The 25,874-nt window shown below is 39.1% G+C and overlaps 1 protein-coding gene across 18 annotated transcripts in view; it reads left to right on the forward strand.

The window, feature by feature from the left end:
- LOC135220649 (tight junction protein ZO-1-like) overlaps positions 1-25,874 on the forward strand; it is a 702,643-nt gene that overhangs the window by 375,945 nt on the left and 300,824 nt on the right. Inside the window, exons 1-2 of one of the 18 annotated variants that reach the window (XM_064257993.1) lie at positions 2,579-2,668; positions 2,962-3,602. The exons of 15 other annotated variants lie outside the window; for them this stretch is intronic. In XM_064257993.1, coding sequence (XP_064114063.1) covers positions 3,564-3,602 — 39 coding nt within the window. In that variant the 5' untranslated portion in view covers positions 2,579-2,668; positions 2,962-3,563. Of the gene's footprint in view, positions 1-2,578; positions 2,669-2,961; positions 3,603-25,874 lie in introns of those variants that run through there. 2 more of the 18 variants (XM_064257995.1, XM_064257994.1) reach the window with 2 other exon arrangements.

A 25,874-nucleotide genomic window follows, 5' to 3' on the forward strand; every position in this document is an offset into this window, starting at 1 on the left:
GTGTCTACTATATATCTTTTACTGATGCTACGCCTCTCACAGGATGTGAAGGGGTGTCTAATAAAGTAGCCTCTCACGATTCAATTCAATTGTATGGCCTTGGGAAGGCGCATAGTGGAACAAAACTTGAGTACGAAGGGATGAGGTGTCCCTTCAACAAAGCCCACAAATTCAGGTTTAATAGTCATATTTTATCACGAGTATTTTGGTTAATATCTGAGTATGTTTATCTGTATAGAGCCGTTACTGTAGCGTATCTCTATTGGCTTAAACGTTAATCTCAGATGATAAGATGAATGGTGGTCTTTTGAACGGGTATGATGAATGATACTTCATTGAATTCATTCATAAGTCTTCAGTTGTTATTTCTGTATCTTTATAAAAGGATCCTTCGCAAGTGATCATTTTTTCTGCTTTTGTATTATTTTAATTTTTGTAAGTTAGGAAAAGATTGTAAAGTGCATAGGGAATAGCACCAAATACTATACATATATAAATAACCTTACGACCCGTTGTCAACTGGGACGACGGCAGGGAAGAATAAGCTCTTCTTCCCAAGGACCGCAGCGGTAAGGAGGGAACATGATCAGCGTCACGGTCAAATAACACATTCACATTCAGTAGATCGACTGTAGTAATGGGATTATAACCAGAGTAAAAATGAATGGATTTGTTGCCGGAGGGGGGGGGGGGGGGCTGCTCAAGTTGATGATCAGTAGCAATGTAGCTGCCGCGATCCGGTCGTGGCATGTGGTGTTTGGACTTAAGATTGTTCGTTGTCTATATGTAAATTCGGGGAAGACATCGACTTGAAGCTAACCTAGTGCTTCAGAAATCTAATAAGGATGATGAATGGCCTACAGCAGTGAATATTTCTGTGACGTTCTTTCAGACGAAATTAGGAATATTACAACGTGGGTTTTTTTTTTTTTTTTTTTTTTTTTTTTTTTTGAAGATAGGTTGCTAGTTTTTATATAAAAATCTTTAAGATAAGAAAAAGATACTGCCGTTTTGACTATGACTGTCAAGATGCTAATTGGCCGTATTCTTCGTCTGGAAGGAAAGCCTGTATGAATTCGGGGTCGTACAGCAGATAATAAGGGGGTCCCAGAAAGACAGTTCCACTAGTTATTAGTCTCTGTGTGATTTAGTAATTATTGGAAATGATATTACATTGCTGGATGTCTTGCAGGTTAAAAACTGGATATCATTCATCATCAGCTCCACATGTCTATTGAAACTATAAATGACTCTTTCACAAATTGTGGTTATTGTGTTTAGAAAGGCGAACTCATGTAATTTTCAAGGACATAAGATTCGTAGGGTCTGCAGGGTTAAGATATTCAGCAGTAACCTAGGCCTGACCAGGTTAAACTGAACGTACCCAAGTATCGAGGTGGAATTTTCTAGCAAGAGGTTGTTGCTCACATTGTAAAAATGAAGAGGCTGAATAAAAGAAAATTGATAATACAAATTACATGTTCATAGGTGTGTGTATATATATATATATATATATATATATATATATATATATATATATATATATATATATATATATATATATATATATATATATATATATATATAATATGTCCAGCGTGCCTATAGTGAGAATTTTGTTTCAAGTTATAGTGTCAGTTGCTGGTCGAGCATGTCCATAGTAAATTCAGTCTTAGAAAATCAATCAAAGACTAAATGTGGCAGTGAACGAAACTTTTCTTCTTCCTGGAGTCGCCTCGCTTTTAATTAAGTATAGAAAGTCTTCAGTGAGTACTCTTTATATTTAATACGGGTGCAGGTTTCAGAGTATTTGTGCGTTTCTGTGAACGAGTGGGTGAGAAAGGAACAGTGTTTTATGAGGGCCTGAGGCACTAATATTGAGACCATGGAAGCCTTTCAGTGCCGCTTTTTCTATGATAAAAGACTTATTTATACTCATATTATATTACTTCCTTGTCACGTCTGTGGTCGATCATTCTGCATTGCAGTATGTTTTCAGAGCTCATCATGCGTATGCATGTGGAAGCCAATTTGTGATATGTGGTACAGTGGTACAGCCCGCATATTTGTCTTCCTTGTGGCTTATATTTACATAGTGAAATGTAGTTGCCGTCAACATAACACATGTACGTAAATAAGCTGTATTTTCACTTAGTAACCTTACTTAAAGGAAGTATTAGTGAACTGAATCCTAAAGTTATAAGGACCGCTCTATTCCCCTCCGTATCTCGTAGCTCCGTGAAAGTGAAACTTGACTTGTCATGTTGGAAAAAAAATCTTCGTATTCTGAGAATTGTTTGTTCTTAAAAATGACTCTTGTGATGTTTAAATATAAGGGAAGTTTTATAATGTTCGCTGCGGCCGTAGGAACTGGGCCAGTGCGTTTGTACGTTTGTGTTCGTTCGTGTATCGTCTGTCTTTTTCGTTGTTGGGGCGAGAGCGAGTTTAGAGACGCTGTCCACCCCCAAACCCCCACTCGCCTTCAACCCCCATCTGTTCTCCCTGGTAACCTCCCCCTCCCTTGGGTTCCACCTCCCCTTCCCCCATTTTCCTCAGCCCCCTGAGGACTCGGTCTTGGACAGTGCTAGTGAGAGTCTACTACCTTCAGTTCAGTACGCTTCTGGGACTAGTGTACACAGGAGACACCGCTGTACAGGCCCCATTGTGTGTGTGTGCTTGGCTATTTATAAATCTTCCATCCCTGGAGGCTTGGCCTTGTGGCTAAAGGGTTTAGTGCATAGACGTCTGGGGTTATTGTGGTTGATATTTATTCCTTTAGTGAAAACATAAAACATGAATATATGTAATGGTAATTTTGAGATGATATCGCGTGTGGCGTATTGCTGATATGTAGCATTTTCAGATGTGACAGCAATAATGGAGTAGAATATTATTTTTGGTTCTTGAAGCCCTTTTATGTTCGTGCTTGTGTTTTAAGTTTTTTTTATTTTTTGTCGGTAGTTTGATCAATTTGGATAAAACAACATTTGTGAGAAAAAGGGGGAACGGCTAATGATGGATTAAGATTCAGTGTTCCGTAATTTGCCCAGTGGAAAAGATGGGCTAAAAGATGGTGAAGAAGTGTTACAGAAACGAAATGGATGAGAATAAGTGTGATAGTGAGTGTGTGGTGTTATGCCTCGATTATGGCTATGGGCAGATTCCGGGACTGGCGGTGGATGCTCCATGTGTGACCTTAGACTGAGAATGGGCTAGCCCCGGCTCCACTACTCTCAGACGTTGATGTCCTCCAACTGCTGCCTGCTGCTGCAAGGCTGTACACAACATCATCACTGGTCTAACCCTCGATCTATACCTCCTCCCACATCCTCCTCGGTCCCTCCGCCTCTCACTCACCCTCACTCCACTCCTCCTCCCCCCACCCACCTACTCTCCCTCCCTCAAAAACACACTTTACCTAGGGGCTGGTTGGGCAAAAAGTTAGCCAGCATTTTCAGCCATCAACGTGTTCAAAAGAAAGAAAAAAATCGGTTTTCTATATCCTCGTCCTCCTCCAATTGCTGATCTTAAGTGAGTCTCCTCGGCTCCCATCATCCTCCACAATGAAGATGGAAAATGGTGACGCTGGGGCTGAAGCTCAGGTAATTGATGTTTCATGTTATTGTATATATTATGTGTACATCATCTTTATTATAATTTTCCCCTAGTTTCTCTCTCTCTCTCTCTCTCTCTCTCTCTCTCTCTTCTCTCTCTCTCTCTGAAATTCCAAACCTTGCATAGCTTTTCCAAGCAAGATCTTTTGTCATTAATTCTTGTCAGCATCATGGACTGAAAATTTTGCTGATAAAGTTTGACAGCGACCTCATCCGTGTAAAAGTTAATTTTTTTTTTCCGGACATGGTGTATTAATAGTAGAGATATTTAAGATTCTGCGTTAAAAAACTGACAACGACTCTGAAACGACTTTTGACCAAATACACGAAAATATATACCAGACATTCACGTTCCTCTGCGTAATATACAACATCGCGGTGGCGAAGTACAAATTAGGATGTAAGAGCAGATAGAGCCTTTGACATTGAATCTCTCTCTCTCTCTCTCTCTCTCTCTCTCTCTCTCTCTCTCTCTCTCTCTCATTGTCTTCTTCACATTCTTCCACAGACACAAACACTCACCTTACGCTCACACCTGCACCCTCACCCACCTCAAGGTCTCTCGCCCATCATTTTCGTTCAGTCCCTTGAACTTCCTTCCCTTCGCTCGCATCCTCTCCCTTTTCAGAATCAAAGGGTTGAAGTTTTGCACCTGTTACTGGTGGTCCTCTCTCTCTCTCTCTCTCTCTCTCTCTCTCTTCTCTCTCTCTCTCATTTTTCCTGAGGGACGAAGAGTTAACGATAAGTAGTCTTAACTTTTAAGCTGAAGGCATTGTAATATAGTTAAGTTTAAGCCTCTCTCTCTCTCTCTCTCTCTCTCTCTCTCTCTCTCTCTCTCTCTCTCTCTCTCTCTCTCGTTTTAGTGAATGGGGTGCTACAGGAGGCAAAGCTTTCGTCATCTCGGCATTTGTTTGGATGCCTGAGCTTGATTATATACTATGTCTGTTCATTGACACAGCCGTCACACAAACTGTCTGATTTTTGTTCACTGTTCTGGCAGCAGTTATATTTCATACAGGAATTCAATGAGTATTTACAACAGTAAATGAAATGACAATAAAGAAGTAAATGCGTTGATGAAAGATCTGCTAAGGCTGTACGCATGTGTTCAATATTCTTGTCATGACGGCTGGGTTTGGAGGTGACAATGGACCAACTAACAGTGCAAATGAAGGAAACAGTTTTGAACGGGTAGAGTTTTTGTTTTATTTACGTTCTGTTTTATGTAATATCTTTTTAAATATAATTACATGTAAGGCACTGTACCCTGTGATGAGCATCTTCGGAGTTCTTAATACCCTTTTGCAGTGTTCAAGGGTTTGAATTCTCTCCACCAAAGCACCTGTAACTGCATTTTTCATGATTGCCATTTCCCCACTGTAAACACTCACTTTAATGGGTTGTGTGTACTGTTATATTTAATGTAGAAAACGACTTTTGTAGGAAACGGTTCTTGGTAGTCTACAAATAATCGGCTTCAGAGAAAATATTTCATTATAAAAGTCTCTCTCTCTCTCTCTCTCTCTCTCTCTCTCTCTCTCTCTCTCTCTCTCTCTCTCTCTCTCTCTCTCTCTCTCTTGCTGGAGTCTCTATTTATTGCTGACGTTTCAGAAGTGGAATTATTATTATTATTTTTGTTTTGTTTTTTGTCGATAATCCCGTAGGGTACAATTGTCTGATATGGCTTGCTCATTTCCTCTGCTTCAGAAAGCTTCACGTGTTCATATCCACATGTTCTTGTTTGGGCGTTGCACTTCCAGACCTTTAAGGAATGTCCCAACGCCACTCATCCATCGCCCACATGCAGTGTGCCGAGAACTGGAAGTCTGGGTATCCATTTAGTCAGTTGTTCCTCTTACATATTACAGTTTGTTTTAAGCTGCGAAAAGTGGATCAAGACAAAGGCAGGTCCCTTCCATCGTTGATGGGATTTCGTCTCGCATCGAGAGAGGTAATGGAACTTGCAAAATAATAGAATAAAATAAAAAGGGCAGAACTTCAATGTTGAGAAGGTGAAGGCTTTGACGGACAACTTAAGATTCAGGTCTTGTGACAAGTGAGTGCAAACTAAGTGGCTACTGTGGCTACCACTTCTTGTGGGTAGCCAACTGTAATGGCGTATTTATTGTACCCGGCCTCTCTCTCTCTCTCTCTCTCTTCTCTCCTCCTCCTCTCCTTCTCTCTCCTCCCGTTCTCGTCTCTCTCTCTCTCTCTCTCTCTCATCTCTCGCTCTCTCTCTCCATCTTCTCTCATCTCTTCATTCTCTCTCTCTCTCTCTCTCTCTCTCTCATTCCTAGGCTGACAAAGAGTAGTGTCAAAAGTAAAGCTAATCCAGAGGTGGGTGATTCCGTCACCTATTGACCCTTTCTCTGACATATCTTCGTAGATGAATGTTTGGTGTGCAAATGAATAACCATTTCGTGCAATCATTCCAGCGCGGGTCATTGAAGCGTGACGTCTGGCGGATGCTGGGTTAGGGGGCGGGGGTCATTCCATCTCCTTGACGAGATTTCTGTTTGCTTGGGGCTGCTGTCGTTGCCTCTTTGGGACGTATCCACACCCTCCTGGAGTGTCGTCCATGGCTGTTAACCTTCGACCTCTTGTTACCCAAAGCTTTGTGGCCGTGTTCCAGGTCGTTATGGATTACAGGGATGTGTAGCAGCGTTAAAATATGGGGTTTCTTTCTCAGGACGTGTTATGTTGCTGGCCTCGCTGTCAGTAATAGTTTTCTTTCTAAGTTGAGGAGTAACGTTATGAGGTTATTATTATTATTATTATTATTATTATTATTATTATTATTATTATTATTATTATTAATCTCAGTCATACGGGTTGCATCCTCCCTCCTTAGGAACCCACACTATTCTCACTTTGTGGGCTTCTACTAATAGCACGCGCTTCTGCACTAGTTTTGGAGCTACTTCGGCATCTAATTTTTCCAGATAGTTTTTAGTATATATTATTATTATTATTATTATTATTATTATATTATTATTATTATTATTATTATTATTATTGTAATGACATTATTGCAATAGATTGTCAGTTCAATATAAAGGACCAATCATTGGTAAGTAACCTCTTTGATTTAGAAAAAGTTGAAATTGTAGAAGATTCTATCCTTTTGTTGTGGAGTTAAGGTACATTATAGACTGCCAAGATGAGTAATAGCTTAATGGCATAAGGTTGTAAACAGCCCGAAAGAGCAAGATCCAGTGCTGGCAAGAGCCAGCCTGAACAGCAACAGGCCTCAAACTTGCTTTCATTTCTAAATGTAAGGTTTTTATCGGCCCGAGTATTTTTATTATAAATTTATAGATGTTTTAATTTGGCCGAACATTTGTAACTGGATATGTGATGTGTGGTCGGCCAGAGCAATTTTAGTTTATAATCTGCTGTTTGATCTAATCTTGAAATTAGATGTTGTCATTCACATATATTTCAAACTTTGCGATGATCGCTTCCCGGCTGGAAATCAAACGTTTTAATCGACAGGATTACTATTTTTAGCTCACAATCTGATGTTTCAATCGTTCATTGCATTTTCGTCTCACAGAGAGCAGAGAGCACCTTAATCCGCGAAGCACTTTTAGCCAGCTTTAATCGAGAAGAATGATTTTTAGTTTGGATTCCACGTTATAATCCTCCCAAATACTTTGATTCGAATTCAGTGTTCATTTTAATTGTTTTGTTTGGAGGTTGCTCTAATAAAGCTAGGAATGCAGTGTTTTAATCCACAAGGCGATGGAAAGCTTGGAATTCAATGACCAAATTTAGCGTGAATTCCAATGTTTCAATCCTTGGAAGTGTTTTCAGTTCGAAATCCACGGTGGAAACAAGCAAAACTCATTAGCCTATGTAGGGCAACTTGCTGGAGCGACGTGACGTTGCATTCGGCTCTCTGGAGGAACGTTGATGTGAAATTAAGGCGCGAAGAGACCATTGTTTTAATTAAGGGGGAAAGTATTTAAAATGCAGAATGGGAATGCCTCTGAACCCGTAGCTTAGTTCTGTGATAGTTTTGAGCCATTCGTTTCTTTTCAGTGTTTAATATGAAATGAAAACACACACATATACACCTTATATATATATATATATATATATATATATATATATATATATATATATATATATATATTATCTATGTGTTTGTGTGTGTGTGTGTGTGTGTGTAAAACTACTGTACCCCGGGGGGGGGGGGGGGTGGTTATTATCATTTATCTCCCTGTTAGCTACTTCTTCGCATGAAAAGTTTCGTAAATACACGCACAGGAAATTGTTAAAAATTAGGTGAAAGTAAATTCTACAATTATTGGTAATGGGATTTTATTCATTATTGCTATAATCGATCATTAAATGAGCCTGAATGGGAACCGCCGTTAGCTAGTTTTTGTTAATGTTCTTATGCTGTATTCTCAGGAAGTAGAAAGTGAAGGATTTCAGCCAATTTATCAAGACATTCATTTACTTTCCATCCCAAGAGCATTATGCAATTATGTGAAAAGTGAGATTATCTGGTCCATTAAAGTTCACAGACTGCAAAGCTTCCTGATTGAAGTTTAGGTAATTATAATGTGTAATTAAGACTCCTGATTTGAATTATTATTGTTAATAATAATTAATTGTGATTGGTCAATGTGACTTAAACATTTTAAATGAAATTTATTGACGGTTAAGATTCTTCTTGGTACAATGATGACAATCCTAGGCAATCCAGGATTGTAATTGAAATTATTTGAAGTATTAATAGCAGTGAGGAATGATGTATGTAGGATTCTGACTGAAGTATTTTGATTAAGAATTTAAGAGGGACGAATGTGTTACAGACATTGTAGACTTTGTCTAATACCGGAGCAGAGGCTTGTGTGTTTTTAATTTTCTGTAAAAGAAACCTATTGAGATGCCCTTGTCCGTCTGTCCGCAATTTTTGCTGTTCGCCCTCGGATTTGAAAAACTAAGTAGGCTAGAGTACTGCAAATTGGAATGCTGACCATCCACCCTCCAATCATGAAGCATAACAAATTGCAGCCCTCTAGCCTCATTAGTTTTTATTCTATTAAAGGTTAAAGATTGTTCCTCATTGGACGAGTCGGTAGCGTACTCATCGTACTTATCTGGTAGTCCGAGTTCGCTCTCAGCTGCCGCTCGATATAATGTGGTTCGGGTCCCACAGCAAGCTGTAGGTCCCGATGCTATGTAACCAGTTGGTTTCTAGCCACGTAAATAAAAATCTAATCCTTCGGACCAGCTCTAGGAGAGCTGTAAATCAGCTCAGTGGTCTGGTTAAACTAAGTTTTACTCTCTTAAAGGTTAGAGTTAGCCATGAAGGGGTCAAGCGAAACTTTGGGATTATTTTAATCGTTTTTCTCATGATGTGGTTCGTGCCCTTTGTCAGAGGAAGAACTAAGGAGTATCTACATATATGGAAATGTTGAATCGTCCAGTCGTGTGTTTATTTATAGCGAGTTTGAATGATGTTGTGTGTGTGTGTGTTACGTAACTCCTAGGTAGGTTAGCAGTACTGCAGGTTGCTGTTCTTGATATTGTTCGCGGTTTCACTTTTTGCTCTGAAAATTTATTAGTTTTGCTTCCATTATAATTATCGCCAAGGAAGATCGCATCACCTTGTTATCGATGATACGTTTCTTGGTATTAAGGAATGACATTGATACAGATATTTAGATTTGTTATTGCTTGTTTAAAAGTGAATAATTGTGGCGTGGTACATGAATGTCTTTGTTCGTCACTTTTAGATGAAAATGAGATGGAGGAGAAATTAGAACTTTAACACACTGTTATGGTAAATGAACACATAGTATATAGTATATGTGCGTATTGTCGTTGTATATTCTTATGTATAAAACATTTTGAGGTCAGTGCTTTTTAGACAACCTACAGTAATCATGTAAAAGAAAAATACACGGAAGCGTAAATGTCCTATTCACCATTTTTTTAAATATTAATTCGGCATCATTTTCCTCATTCTGTTGCATTCACAGGAAACCTTTTAGTTGATTAAACTCCAAAGCGTAAATGCAAGGGTTTTTGAATTCAGACGTTTAGGATGTGAATGTGGGGTGGGATATATGCGTATTGCAGAGTAATAACATGCAGCCAAGGTGTAATAGTGTGATTCAGGAATTGTTTAACACAAAAGCCCTCTGGGTGCAATTAAATCCTCTTAGCTGATCCGGGCGTAAAAAGAGTTTAGGGGAAAAAGGCGATAGATAACCCTCTTACAAAAAGGGGGGTTAGGTTTTCGGATGACACATAATGGAATCCGGGTTTTAGTATTAGATGGAAAGAAATTGCCTAAGTCTAACAGCCTAACGTTTGCTGAAGGTGTCAGTTTACAGATTCCTGAAGGAAATAACAACCGCACTTGAATTATTCTTAGGTAGTTTATTCCAATCACGGTGTCAAAGTTTTTTTTTAACTTTTGCTGGGAAATTACCCCGGGGACATAAACGTGGAAAATATTAGTTGCCATTGGACCCTGTTGATTCAAAGGAGTAAGATCAGCAGCATTTAGGTAACCAAGAGAAGCATTTGTTGATTTAACTGGCTTTACGTAATTTGGGGCTTTGTCGCTGAAAGGAGACGTGAATGAAATGGGGAATGAGTTTCCAAGAATGAAGCCTTTCAACTAAAGGAGGAAGAATTTTGTCCATCAGAAAAAAAAAAAAATAGAATTTAAGTTACATAGGTTGAAGTGAACCCAGTTTAAAAACTTGTCACGTTAATTTGTCATTAAAAGATATTCAGGTTACCAGATTTCCCCTTGAAACAGGGGTTCTTAAAGTGGGTATCCATACCCCTTACGGGTGTGAGAACCATATGCGGGGGGTGTGGGACTTGATCTCTGGATATTTGTATATATTTGATATTAATGTGACAATGTATACATGGGTAGATTTTATAAATAAGTAACTATATAAAACTATAAATGCTTTTGATTTTCTTGATGTTCCATTCTTAGCTATTCATACCTGAAGTATGAATTAAACTAAATATATTAAGTTATATTGTAAAAAAAATAGGACTTACTAAGTGGACTTAAGCAATGGGGCTATGGAACCATATTGGGCAATTCATTGGGGGTCTGGAGTCATCAAAAGATGAAGAACCTCAACATTATAAGAAGAATTACCCATAACGCACTTGAAAGCTTTGTCAGACATTGGCTAACAAATTGTTCAGTTTTCATTATCCAATTAAAGAAAAGTATAGTTTCAACTTGTGGTTCTTCAGTGACACTAAGGTCAATGTTCTAATGCTGCTTTCAAATTAATAAAAATGTTCTTGTAACTGAATCATTTGGTTATACTTATATTAGGTAATACATATTCCGTTACATAATTGCGCCTGTAACGACAATGTTATTATTCAGTATAATGAGTTGTAATTGAATGATTTCGTTCTGTATACATTCATAATAAGCAAACAAATATGCTTCAATTAAATTTGAAAGGTGTTGCAACTCAATAGAATTCCCATAAATGACAAGAGGGGTGAAGACATAAGTATTTAAAACAACGAGGAGAGAGAGAGAGAGAGAGAGAGAGAGAGAGAGAGAGAGAGAGAGAGAGAGAGAGAGAGAATAATTCCAGTTGAGTTCAGGTGGCATGAAAAGTAGGAATCGGTGGCACTCGCTTGGATGGCCCAGTGCCTTAGAAAACTCATCTTTAGGTAGAATTGGCCCGGTTTTCTCGCAGACTTACTCAAGAATTTTGTATGTTTTATTGATTCGCCCTTTGTCTTCTATGTTAGTTATCATTTCTGGCTAATGGGGAAAGCCTACCCAAGCTTAACGAAGTTGAAAATTACTCCATGTATTGCCTTTGCATTTTCGAGTTTTGTAGTTGAGAGAGAGAGAGAGAGAGAGAGAGAGAGAGAGAGAGAGAGAGAGAGAGAGAGAGAGAGAAGCCGATCGCTTTGGTACGAAGAGAATAACTGCTCTTTAGTCCTTTATATCTTCAGTGGGATCATTTATTTCAAGCTTCCATAGCCACTGTGCCAAACCGGCATGGCTGTCGTTACCGTATATCATGCTTTCCAATATATTTTACTGTACTGTTTTTCGCTCCAAGCCATTTGAACAAAAGAAGAATGATAGTATATTGTTCTAAATGTTTATTATTTCTTTTGAATCTTTTATTTTACTTTATTTAATGTTTTGGAGTATCGTTGCTGACTCTGTGCTCTCATTTCCATTTGTTTTCACTGTCCACGGGAAATGAAACTTTCGAAGAAATTGTGCCTTCTTTTTTGGAGTGTATTTAAAGGACCTTGCTTCTCTGTTATCGGGTAGCCTCGGGTTCGGGTAGGAGTGGACGGCGGTTCGAGACGAGGCTTAATTCCATTAGGAGATTTCTTGATCTTGGATATGCCTTTTTAGGGCTACTCACGGGCTTGATCTGATGGCAGTGCTTTTATAATGACCAAAATGAAACTCGAGTCAAGGTGCTCCCTACCCTCCTAGGTACCCCTTCCGTCTCGTCTTGTTTAATAGTTTTATAATCATTTTTCTTTCTTTTTTAATTGCATATACAATCATAGAATAATCAAGTGTGTTGTTTAGGGGGCGAGGGGGAAGGGGGTGATGTGTGTGTGTGTGACTGAGACTGAGGAAGGTGTGTGTGTGGGGAGGGGGGGGGGACGTTCGATAGTAGGTCCCTTGTTCTTTCCCTGATCTCTTTTTGAAGGGGGCGAGGGCAGAGTGACGGGACGACGGCATCTGTCTACCGTCACTGACTTCGGACCTTCTTGGATTACAGACGCTTCTCTCTCTCACTCTCTCTCTCTCTCTCTCTCAGTTATGGTGTCCACTGAACGCAGCTGAAGTTTATTGTTCGGATAATAGAAATACTTAGTGGTAAATGTCCTTATTGGATCGATTTACTTATTTTCGGACTATTAAGTCATAAAAACATTTTTGATGAAAAGATGTATGCTAGCTATCTTTTCCTATTTCTAAGCTAAATTCTTTCATTGTGCTCCTGGTGGGTGTAGGTCATTCCCATAGACTCCTGCGGAAGAATATTTGGCGATTCAGTCTCGTTAGCCCTTGCATTTCTTTCTTTTTTAATGATGATGGAATATTCAGATCTGTCTGATGTTTTCCTGAGTTTTCTATTTGATTAAGTTAAAGTGAATTTTGAAACAATAATTTTCTTCATTACAACGTATTTCCGTATATAGGTACTTTATATATATGTATGTATATGTGTGTGTGTGTATTTGTGTGTGTGTGTGGCAGTATATGTGTCCTTGTGTGTTGTAAGAGAATATTAAAGCCTGACATTGGTGCCAGGTCCTGTGGTCTGCATATCACAGTTTAAAAAGCTAGCTTCATTTGTCGGAATGAAAGGGATTGCAAAACTAATCTTTTCCCCCGATTTACGTTATAGCTTGGATTTATTTTTATAGCGGGAAAATACTTTTTATTATTTTTGGTTGCTTTATTCATTTGCTTTTACTTTATAATGTAATATCACATTCACTTTGAGCTTATCCTGTGCCAGTTGCTTCGTTTATGATTTTTGTTTTTAATAGTAAGGCACCAGATCATTGATGGAGTAAACAAGTGATATCAAGCAGGCCTTGTACTTTGAAGTGAACATGGTATATTTTTTTAGTTAATAAGAAATATTCATGAATATATATATAAATATATATTAAATATATATCTATATATATATATATATATGTATATATATGTATATATATATACACACACATCGTGTGTATGTGTGTGTGTGTGTTTGCGTAACACCGCTATCACAGTGTTGATGTCTGTAATAGAAAGATAGGGAACAGAATTAATTTTCGCAAAATATGATAGGAATTGCGATCTTGTGAACACGAAAACCAGAGCAAACAAACATAAGTGTGCGACGGGAAACTTGTGAAAAAAAAAAAAAAAAAAAAAAAGGCGTCTGGCTGGTCACTTAACATTCCCAGAGGTAGAATGTAGGATTAAGGTAAATATAAAGATGTGAAGCTTGTAATTTTGACTGCACGCTTTTATGAAGATGACCCTGAGTATTATGGGAGCGTGGCTGACTAGTTGTTATGTCTTGGTGGCTTGTTACATAGCATGTTTGAAAGGAGGAGTGAATTTGGTGTAATATTTTCGCTGTTAGAGAGAGAGAGAGAGAGAGAGAGAGAGAGAGAGAGAGAGAGAGAGAGAGAGAGAGAGAGGTGGGATGGGGCAGCTGGCCCGTCATCTTTCTACATTCTTGCCTTGTGAGTCACGACGACCAGCATCAACGTGCTCGTCTCTGGAAATCGTCATGTAGCAGCCAGTCATTGTAGCTCTTGTGAGATGTTTGGATTTTAACGGTCGCATGTTGTTTGCGTTTTATGAGTCGGCCTTCGTATGTCGCTCACGTTGCATCTACCAGATGCTTTCCTGCCATTTAAGAAATTGTATACCCTAGTTTATTCATTGGCGTGAATGTCCATTCTTTTCATAAAGTTAGGATACGTTCGACTTTGTTTTTAGATCTTATTATTGATATCGATTTTACTGAAAATGGTTTACTTCTACTTATTGTTCGTTAAGAAGTTATTTATTTGAGGAGTCATCATTACGGTAACGTTTTCAGTAGGCATGTCTTGTCATGATTCCAGTATATAACGTTTTCATCAGACATGTCTTGTCATGATCCAGAAATTGAAACAAAGCCTCGTGGCTTCTGTCACTGCTTTTGGTCGTTGTCGCTTCGAGAGACAATCTCATTTGTCGTAACGTCCAGTTCGAACGTGATTTCATATTAGTTTATGATATTGCTCACAAGATTAAGGAGATTTGTAAATGCATTTAGTGTAGTGGTGGTCGACGCTTAGTTTAGCTTAGTAATCCTGTAAGAAAACCTGTAGCGATAACATCGTTGCTTAGAGGTCACAAGAGCTTTCTTTCCCCATTTATGCTTTTAGTTGAGCTAGATAAAAATTGGAATACATTTGTTTTCTCGTTGAGTTCAAGGGCGCGTGATTCACGGAGTATGGCTGCATTACGAAACGCTTGGATATGAGTGACTTTTTGTTGTCATCCGAATGTCGACCCCAGGGAAAAGAGCATTGGCATTTCCGCTCACCGTCGACGGCGACTTTGTGCTGGATTGTGGAATAGGATTTGGGATATTGAGCGGTGGACTCGTGCAGGTGTTTGTCAGTCCTGTGACGGAAAGAATGAAGCTGTTGGGTGGAAAACTTTTTCTTCGTCGGAGCTAATATGACCTCCATTCCGCCTGGAATGCTGTTTAGTCTTTGAATACTAATCTTTATGAAACGCTGAAAGATACGCAGACATGAGAGGCTGGCAGTTTTTGATTGTTTGATTGATCCTTTGTATTGCTTTCGGCTTCTTTCTGCTTTGATATAATATGGTATTTAACATTGAATATCAGCCTCTGAGGACTCGCTGGGACTCTCCTCTCCATGTCGGATGTTCTCCCTTTGTGGAAGGATTTTTGTTATGTTCTCCTCATCGAATGTTTTTCCTTTTTTTGGGAAGTATTTTCTGTTTGAACATTTCCTCTTTCATGAAAATCGATCGATTTTACTCGAAGAGCGACGAGACGGACTTTAAGGTCATATGAGTTCAACAAAGGAAAAGGAAAGGGGACGAAAACACTTCGAGTCTATAACCTCGAAAGAAATAGTAGGGCTTGGTGAGGCATATACTCTCTGTTAATGTCTAGTGAAATGTTAGGGGAAAGAAAAAAGCAGATAAGGTAATGAATGCCCGGGGTATAACATGTTAAGAAATATTCCTCTCTGAGAGGGTCGGTATTTTGGACTTCCCATTCTGTTCTACATTTAAGTTCTCAGTCAGTCTTTCGGATGGAGTTCTAATTACAATCTCTTTTCCTCCTTAGCTCAAACCAACACAGTTAACTGCCTACATATAAACCTCCATGATTAGGCACTATGCAAGTTTTGCCACAACTGGTTTTAAACTAAGCCTAACAATGTACCCGACCTCGACCATAATTGATAAATTCATACGTGTCACTGCCTGATACATACATACATACAGGCTACATACAAACGTATACACGCTTACATACATTATATGTATATGTACGTGTATATATATAGATAGATAGATAGATAGTGTGTGTGTGTGCGGTTGCTTGCTAAGAACCGGAAGGTTGATGTCAGTTGGCGCCACCCCGATAACGATAAGGGGAAAATATTTTTGACTTGGGAAAAAAAAATATTTCTGTCGCTCCGTAACGCAGCTCTTCCAAGTTTCCCTTTCTTTACAGTCAAAGCTTACAGGGAATTCCAGATAAAATTCTCTCTCTCTCTCTCTCTCTCTCTCTCTCTCTCTCTCTCTCTCTCTCTCTCTCTCTCTCTCTGGGAGAGAGAGAAAAAGAGAATGGTTTGTTTAACAGGAACTAATTAGAGAACAGTCACTTCCGTAAAAAAGAAAACAAAAATCTCATTTGTATCCAGTTGGAAATTCCTGTACGATAAAGCACCAAGTACAAGACGTGTGAGGGAGTCATAATTCTTTGAAGACCGGATAATGATCTACCCATATCGACAGAATGATAAACTCCTGTTGTATGTAAGTCGTAAATAGTTGGCATAGATACTCTGAACATTTTCAAGAAGAGATAGATATCAACACCCTGTTCCCTCTACGGATGACGTTGATTAGACCAATTGCAGGCCGTTGCTCACCGACGCAGTCTCCACGCTCAAGTAATGAAGGCCGGATCGAACGAACGGCTAGGCGGCGCAATACGTAATTTCACACAGAAAAAAAGGGGTTAATTTGCATGACCTTCCCCACTGAAGTAGACTGAAGGCAATGAAACTAATTAGCATCCATCCAACGCTTGGGGGTACGCTGTAAAATTCTATACATCTACAAAATCAGAGGCCTTTGTCTGGAATCAAACGCGCCCTTTTAGAATCAGAAATCTATGCCCTTTAATTCCACCATAATCCTAGAACTGGTGTCTGATGCTCTCCGCTTCCAGCACTTTGTAGTATGGCCCAGCCGAGATTGCTTGTGCAGCATCATCATTGCTCTCACGGTCTTTTAACCTGTGGTGTTTTCTACCTCACTCTATCTTGACCGTCACGAATCAGCCCTCAAACGACATCCTGGCGGATGAGCCAAGATGCTCTGCCACCGATCTTTAGTGGGACCATATACCGCTTTCAGTTATGATCGGTTTTAATAACTGCAATGAGCTAGATTTAAGTCCATACAAAGAGAGCGTCAACGACATATTCCCATACTTTGGTTGGAACACCACCGATCATATGTTATGTATTATATATATATATATATATATATATATATATATATATATATATACATATATATATATATATATATATATATATATTATATATATATATAGTTTACATAATAATTTCAAAAGCTTTAAGTTTTATTAAAGAAGCAATGTAAATTATTGTCACTGGAATTTCCATAGAAATTCCAGTGACAATATTTTAGAAAAACATGCATTTATAGGCTTGCTCACGTATTTGGGGAGTACCCGGTATGTATTTTCATAATTACCTTTCCAGGAAGAACGTCCGGTAGCTGAATTGATAATACTGCAGTCAGTTGGGTTTCAGATATCTTTAATATAGTACAAATAACTGATTAGTCGTCTTAAAAGTTCTAGTTTTCTTGTATTGTGTTATGAAAGTCTCGGTCAAGGCTAACTCCTTTATGAATCATAATATTTGAGACATTACGTTATTCGTATTAAAGAAATTGAAATAGAGTTTAGATATTCTTTTGATCATAATGAAATCTGTCACAAGAAAACACGGAATGTATCGAGGCTTCTATTCACGCATTTTTACATAAGACGTAAATCCAAATGAACGATTGAGGGAAGTAGTATAAGTATATAAGTGCATTTTACCTTCCCAAGGAATCCTATCCATTGAAACTTTTCTTTTTTTACTCTACTGGGAGGCATTCTGGGTTTTCTTGATATCACACGGTACCGGTAGTAAATAGTCTTCAGAAACTACGCCATATATTTTTCCATTATAAAATAGTAAAGCTGTATAAACTGACTGTGTGTGTGTGTGTAAGTGTGTTGGTGTGTGAGTGTGTTGTGACGTCTTGACTTCTCTTTTACTGTTACCTAATGTATAAAGTACTGGAGTTCCCTCCCCAGGAAATACCAATCAGATTGATTCCTTGTATTGTGACTCATTCTTAGGTGATTTCACAATAGGTGCCGTGCCCAGTTAACTCTCTTGACATCCCAGTCTGTGGGTTCTCCTCCCACATAACCTGAATTTCTTGGATGTCACGAAAGATTTGTGATTCTGTTGCTATAATCTCGTCTATTTATTCTTTATCGCCGATTGCTCTAACCATTCCATTTATCGTCGTCCTGTTGTTGGTCATTAAATAAAAGTTTGAGAATTGCCATTGCTGTCCCTCTAAAATAATTGAAGTCTCTGCCGACTCTAATCATTGACGTAGATCACATAAAGTTTCAAGAATTCTGACGGGATACTAATAACCAGATTAACTACCTTATCGATTAGCTCCTTTGCATACCATTTTTGCTTTATCTATTCGTATGTATACGAGTCTGCTCATTACAGATCATCATATCATTACATCAGTCCCCCTTGTAGGCACAATTTCGTATAACTTAATCTTATGCAGTGCTATTAATGGGAATCTAAACTGTGGTTCTGGCTCAAGTAAAACTCCAGTTAGTTAGGTGCTTAGCTCTTCGGACTAAATTCCATCGTATCCTTCTTTTTCTCTAAGTAATGTGTGATGTTAGAAACTGAGCCCCTCGTGTGTATCAGTATATCGGGCTGAGGACTAAACCGTATCATCTCATGGAAAGGTGACTTTATGTCTGACTAAATCTGCATGGAAAACGCTGGTTGTGCTACGGAGGCGTTCCGTGTTCTCCTTTAAGCAGCTCCTGCAGATATTTTGGGGGAGTTGGCTGTCCTTGAATCCAGCGGTATTCTCATATGAGAGAGATTTTTCACCTTTTTTTTTTTTTTTTTCAAGGTGTTGAGTCACAACGTTCACTTGCAACCAGTGATCTGTCTTATTTCCTTCGTGGATTCATTTTAACGATTTAAAATTACCGAAGTTTCTTCGGCGCAGTTTGGTTTTCTGTACAGCATATAATACTGTATGAAACTCTCCACGGCCCGTGAAAGTATTAGCCAAAGCCCGGTGGTGGTCTTGTGTTTTTGGCACCTGACGGACGGTCACGGCTAACTTTAACCTTAAATAACAAAAACTGCTGAGGCTAGAGGGCCCTCTAGCCACGTCAGTTTTTAAGATCTGAGGACGGACAGAAGAACTATGAACAGGACAGACAAACAGCCATCTCAATAGTTTTCTTTTACAGAGGACTAAAAAGAATAATCTGTGCTTGAATTCCAGAGTAGATGTCGCTCGCTTCTGGCAATGCTCATAAAGCTTGTGGATTTTGTGCGGGCACCACGTTGGGCTCTGGTTGTGGTGCGCGTCAGGCTTTGCATTCTTGAAGATACTACTATTCCGTGGACACCCTGAACTCAAGTCAACCTTTTGAAGTAGTTCTTATTGCTGCTCGCTTCTAGAAGGTGGATCTATCCCCTTTTTCTGTGTTGCTTGAGTAGCTTAACTGTAGCCAGATTTGTCATCACTCATACAAGGGAAATCCATTAACAGCGTGCTTTTGTTGTGGCAGTTTTGATTCAGGCTGTTAAGCCCATCTTTGCATCTTAACCAGTAGAGAATTATATGATGGAATAAAGTGTAGTTTGTCAAAGTTGACCTTCAAGGAAGTTATCCTTTTTAGGGAGCGTATATGAATGCTAAAGCATTTTGGTGTTACAGATTTTTAGCATCTACTGTCCTCCATTTGGATAAGGAGGTTACAAGTAGACACATACTATCATTGCAAAATTCCTCGCTCTCTCTCTGTATTGTAAGAAAAGAATGCTTTAGGGGGTGTTTGCTGGGCAGTGTGCCAAGTAGGGTGGTGGTGGTGGTGGTGGAGGAGGGAGAATTGAAGGGCAAGGAAGAGGAGGAAGAATGGGAGGACTAGTTCTCACTGCATTGCTGGTCGACCAGCGCCCTCTAACTTCCTCCCCCTCCATCCTGCCACCTGCGATAGGAAGCGAAGCCCAAGTCGACTCAGGGCAGGTGGCCTCTTGTTTGACACTTCAGCTCTTGCCTTGACCCACTTGTTGTCCCTCGTTCCCCTTTCTCTGGCATTAGCTTTTATTTTCCGATACTGACTCTCTCTGACAAACTATGTCCCCTTAGTCTCGGATACTTTAAAAATGATGAAAAATTCCGTTATTATTCTGATACTCACGTAAGGCTAAAAAATTATCATAGCATTGGGTTACTCAGAGTATATTTGTAAAAATCTCCATTATAGAAATATGAGTTTAGTATATTAGCATTACTCATTAGTTTGTGTGTTTCCTGATAAAATTAAGAGAAACAGTCATTAACTTTCTTCGTCACTGGGAACTGTGACATTCTTAATAAAAATTTACCTAAAGAGAAATTTAAAGTAAGAACCGTCCAAAGGTGGCCCTAATTATGTCGAATCAGTACTTTTACAGCTGATCAAGTATATAATTACGTAATACACTGAGTATTCAAGTATAAATCTTTAAATGAATAATGATGTTGATAAATCCCATCAAAACACCAGCTTCTGATTAGCTGTAGAATGCTTGAACGAAGAGTATTTAGAGCCTCATATCGTCATTATCATCACCGTAAGTATAGAAGTTTTGAGGAAATGACCAGTCAAGTCATTTTACATGACATTAGAAAATGACAATTCCCTCTTGGTTGACAGGGAAGGATCTTCTGTGGGAGACCCTCGACACTTCAGCCGATCAGCAATGTAGAAATAGTGATGGGAATTGTAGCGTCGGGCAGCGAAATCAAAATAGTTGATCTTCACCCGGCTGAAGTTTCCAATAAATCGACCAGTTCGTGATGCAACAAACGCACAGGAAAAGGACAGAAGAGTTCGTAGAGTTTGGCTTTAAAACTTCCTTTCAAATCGGAAGCTTCGCGTATCGGCAAATGATTCATTGGTCAGAGGCAACAGTTTTAAGACCAGTTCTATTCATCAACATGATGAGCGACATCGATTGTAACTCGCAACGCTCATATATGTCCCTTTCCGATGATGATTTTAGAGCACAGCAATATCAGACTTCAGAGGAATGCTTGCAGTTTCAGATTGATTGAATTGGGGGAGGGGTTTATTCCTGAGCGTAGAGGACCTCCGCCCCTCCCCCGCCCCCGGGCTTCAGAAGGTACACATCCTTGCGTGATTTTTAGGTCCCGGAACTTGTGCTGGGCCATTGACCGTATGGGAATATAATTAAGATAAAAAAACTTTCTTTCAGGTTAAGGTCCCTCTTCACCTTTTGCATCATAATCAAACACTTCCAACACAAGATTTTGTCAGGCCTAAACCCTTGGGATTAAAATTGCGCAGTTACAGTCTCGATAAATGTATTCATTCATAATCGGAGATGTTCTTTCCCCTTTCAAAATGGTACTAAGATTCCATTCACTCGCTTATACATCATTATACCCCTTCTGAGGTTCCTCATGGTTCACCATTTGTATTCATAATATGATATTCGCAGTCGTTTCGTTCGGTGCGTATTAACCAATACACAAATTCAAAAGAATGAGGACAAAATCCTGTCTAGTTTTCTTGGTGATTGGTGAACAATGATGCCTTGCTTCTGGTCACTGTGACCTTCATATAGGAAGTGATTTTAACCCTCTCAGGCTCACCAAATCCAGCTACAAAACCAGATATGAAAAGACGTTCCGAGGCACGTCTGAAATGTAGTCGAATCCACATGATAAGAGGCCCTCCTCCCCTCCTAAGGCAGAACTGATCTACAGGTAAATCTCATTTAATGACTCCTCAAGTTTCTAAACTTGAAATTGATGTCGCTTCAACTTTCTCCTTTCGGTCATCGCTGTTCTTTTCTCCTGTACTGGGTCTTCCTAACTCGAGGCGAAAGGAGAAACTGTCGATGGCCTGTGATTTGCATACGTAAAACTTCCTGGGTTTTGTGATTAAGAACTCCTGTGGTTTCGGTGTGTGTGTGTGTGTGTGTGTGTGTGTTTGGTTCGAGAAAAGAACCAAGTTGCAAAATGTTATCTGACATTTGTAGACAATATGAATACGGAATTTCAAAAATAGACGCTCGAGATATTCCATTACGGTTTTTCAGAGTTAGCTGTCTTTGTGACATTTGATACAAAAGGGACTGGAGAAAACCCTGAGTAATTCAGCATCTTGTGCTCTGCCACAAGTAGAATTATAGTCTCTCTCTCTCTCTCTCTCTCTCTCTCTCTCTCTCTCTCTCTCTCTCTCTCTCTCTCTCTCTCTCTCTCTCTCTAGTTTTATGTTTTCGAGACTTCAGAATATTTATGCTAGGCATCATTATTGAGCGTTCAGTATTTTGCTAACGCAGAGAGATGCGTGAGATGACATTTATGGTCAACTGATTAGCCAGCCGATGTTTGTGTTACTGAAAAATCTGGTTTGAGCAGGCTGAGAAAGCATTGGAGAGGAGGATTAATTTTCCTTCCCGTACCTAATCTTTGTGTCAAAATCTCGGTTTCTTTGCTTTGTTATTATTTTATCAGCTTTATCTAGTTAATAGTAACCGCGATCATCATCATCATGATCATCCTTTAATCCGGTAATTGTAAAGTCGTTGACTCCCATAATCCACGACTCGTCCTTTCTCTTTGGCACTCGCGGGTGTGTATTGACTCAGATTGACGCCGTTTAAGAGAAAGCCTCTCAAATCTTGGCTCAGTTGTGGGTTTAGCGCTCATCCCGTGAGAAGTTCTTTGTGGATTTTGATTGGCTGTTTTCCTTCTGCATTTTTAGTTTTCTGGGAAAGAAAACCATTGAGATGACTTTGTCTGTCCGTCCACACTTTTCTGTGCTCCCTCAGATCTTAAAGTCTACTGAGGTTAGAGAGCTGCAATTTTTGTATGTTGATCATCCATCCTCCAGTCATCAAACATACCAAATTGCAGCGCTCTAGCCTCAGTAGTTTTTATTTTATTGAAGATTAAAATTAGCTATTGATCGTGCGTTTGGCAACGCTATAAGATAGGCCACCACCGGGCCGTGGCTGCTAGATGTAAAGACGTTCAAATTTATTTGGTTATTCGTTAAAACGAGCTTTCTTACACCAATAGTATGCGAGTCCATTTTCTTTTTAAAAGTGCACAAGGATTTGTCGATTCATTCATGGGATCTACAGATTGCACTTTCAGCAACACCCAAGAACTTATTTAGTCTCGTATTTCAGATTTGTTGAGTGATTCGCCTCCTTCCTTGGCTTAATATTTGTTGAATTGGGATGTAGAGCTTTGCCACTGGAAGGACAAAATGAAAAGTATTCACTCCCATTTCAACTAAATAGTTCTATGGTTTCACCCGCAGGTTCAGCTGTTCGAACATGTTATGCGTATTTTATTTGATCATATTTTACGCTGCTAGCATGTATTATTGTTGTCTTACCATTTTAACAATGGTCGTTATTCAGAACTATTTTATTGACTTGCGGTTTTCGAAGTTGAGAAGTTGCTGGTGAGTGTGCCGGTGTCAGCTAACACACACCATTGCCCAGAGGGACTTGCGTGCCTTTGCATATGACACATTTGCATTCTCTTCGTGTCTCTCCGGAATGGCCATGCAAGGGTCATGAACAAGCTCCGTGCCATCCATCCAGTCTAGAATGTGAAGCGCCTCTCTCAGCTCGTAATCCTTCCCCATTGTAGTGCATCAGCGTGTACTTTGGAGCGTCAAGGGTGAAGGGTATACGCATTTTGAGCAAAAATTTTCAGTTATTATTTGTCTTTAACTGAAGATGACTTGGCTGAAGTACTGTACCACGAAGAGTCTTTACAGTATCCAATGACTCCCGTTAAGAACTGTCAAATTATGCAGTTATTAGCTTTAATCTTCACTGTATCGATGAAAACAAGTATCCTATATTGAAAGTAGAAAATTGTACTGTATACCTCTTTAATGAGACGGTGGTTTTTACCTCAAATGGCAATGAGTAGTCAGTACTTCATGCGCGCGTGCTGTTTTAAAGAGCAATTTTCAGTGGCATAGGGGAATTTTTGCGATGTTACTGTTATTTTTGTACTAGACTTCGTGTGTGTTGCTTTGACAGGTCTTGTGCAATTTTTTATTTGAATCATATTTTTATATTTTTTATTATTGATTTTGTTATGATTTTTTTATTTTAAATATTTTCATTCATCACCATGCCGAATGACCTATTTATTCCCAGTGCTTTGCGTATGACCTAAACCTGGTACTTCATCCTAATCCTTCGGGCCAGTCCTACGAGATCTGGTAGTCAGCTCAGTAATCTGGTTAAACTATTTTTATAATAAATTAGTGAGTAGGCGATGAAACTTTGAAGTCCTGAACTTCCGTTTTCTGAACTGCTTTTCCTATGCGTGTGTTTTATATATATATTTTTATTATTTTTTTAATAGCGTCGAAGGAAATAATGACTTGGATCTCATCATTTCCAAAAGAGGAATTCGTTGTCGCATAGTTGTCGTTAGTATTTAGGACGTTATTAATGAGTAGATCTAGAGTAAATGGGTCGCGATCATTACGATGAAGGCGTGCCTAGAAAGGTCAAACCCGAGGACGAAATGGTTTTATGAACATCATGTATTACCTCTTGGCAGAGATTACGAACCTCGAAGAGATACACTCTTTATTCTTCAGGGAGAAGGATCGTCATCATGATGCTTGAAAATTCCTGATGTTCATATTTCTGTGTCGAGGCAGTGGGCAGTCGAGAAGACTTTGCAGGCCACGTTATATGCCTCCCCCGTGGGATCATTATTTGAATCTTACGCTTCAAAAGGATTCAGAGTCACGTCTCTTCTGCCACTCGTGGACGTCAGGTTGAGGTTTTACTGACCTTTGAAAGCCTTGTAACTTGGGATTCGAATACGATGTTCCAGATTTTTTTTTTTTTTTTTTTTTCTCTAGCGCTCGCTCTGAGATTTTTGGTCTATTCGTATCTTAGTTGATCGGTCGATGATTTTTTATGTATCTTTTGTATCAAGTGTTGGGAGTTTCTGAAGTTCATGTCTTGAAATCTGAGAACACTTTTTAATATTTCTTTTATTCTGCTAATATCATATCCGAAATTGTTGCCAGCAACGTAAACAGTTAAGAGTTAATCATTGAGTCAACCTTATTTTGCAAAAACAGATGATATAAAAGACCTTCAGATTACATCAGTGATTGACGATGATTATCAGGGTTTGGTTCAAGTTTCCTGTAAAACTGACTTACTTCTTTTCGTCACGTTGTAACTGGCGTCTGTTTGTGATGATGAGACACCTCTAAAGTAATGAGTATATAGTCCGTTGCAGTGGGACTCTTCAAAGACTTTTTCGACCTTGAAACAAGGGAGAAGGCGCTTAGTTCAAATTACTTAGCTTGAATTCGCATTTCATCTTCAGAGAACCTTTGCAGTGTGGTGTCTGATATGCATTTCTTGGCTGACTGCAGTTCGTGGCTTGCAGCTTCGTAAATTGATGTTCTCGTTGCCATGTGAAGCTTTGGAAAAGCACTGCCGAGATGAACGATGAAGGAAAGGTCTCCATTTGCACCAAAAAACCACCTTACGCTTCATGCCAGATGACATTTAATAATGATTGCGTCAGTTATCAGATCTTGGAAGGATTTTCAAGTTTCGTAGGTTCAAAGAGTTCAGGCGAAAAGCAAATGACCTTTCCCTTTCAATTACCAAACGCCATCTACATAGTGATCAAGAGAGAGAAAAAAAGGAAGTGAATTCTGTGTAGCATAGCGCTAAGTTCATCCATTTGGGCGAGATGTATATACATAGAACATAATTTAGAGGAAATAGTGAGACATATTGTCTGTAAATTTTGTAGAGTGCACTATGCGCTTGCTAACTGCTCCCGTAGTGATATTATGGCCAAAACACGTTCTTTAATAATAACTTTTATCTACTCTAAAACTTAGATCACATATTGTTTATAGAACTTTTTCTAACCCTATTCGGGTGGCAGTACACCATGATCCAAAAGGCTTCCCGTGTCCTAGAATTGACGCATATTTTGAGCAGTGACGACCTGGAAAATCATATCTACAAAAATTTCTCGGCATTTTATGAACCTCCTCTTGATCACTTTCGAAGGCACTCTCCACC

Source organism: Macrobrachium nipponense, chromosome 2 (genome assembly GCF_015104395.2).
Source record: "Macrobrachium nipponense isolate FS-2020 chromosome 2, ASM1510439v2, whole genome shotgun sequence".
NCBI classification, from domain to species: Eukaryota; Metazoa; Arthropoda; class Malacostraca; order Decapoda; family Palaemonidae; genus Macrobrachium; species Macrobrachium nipponense.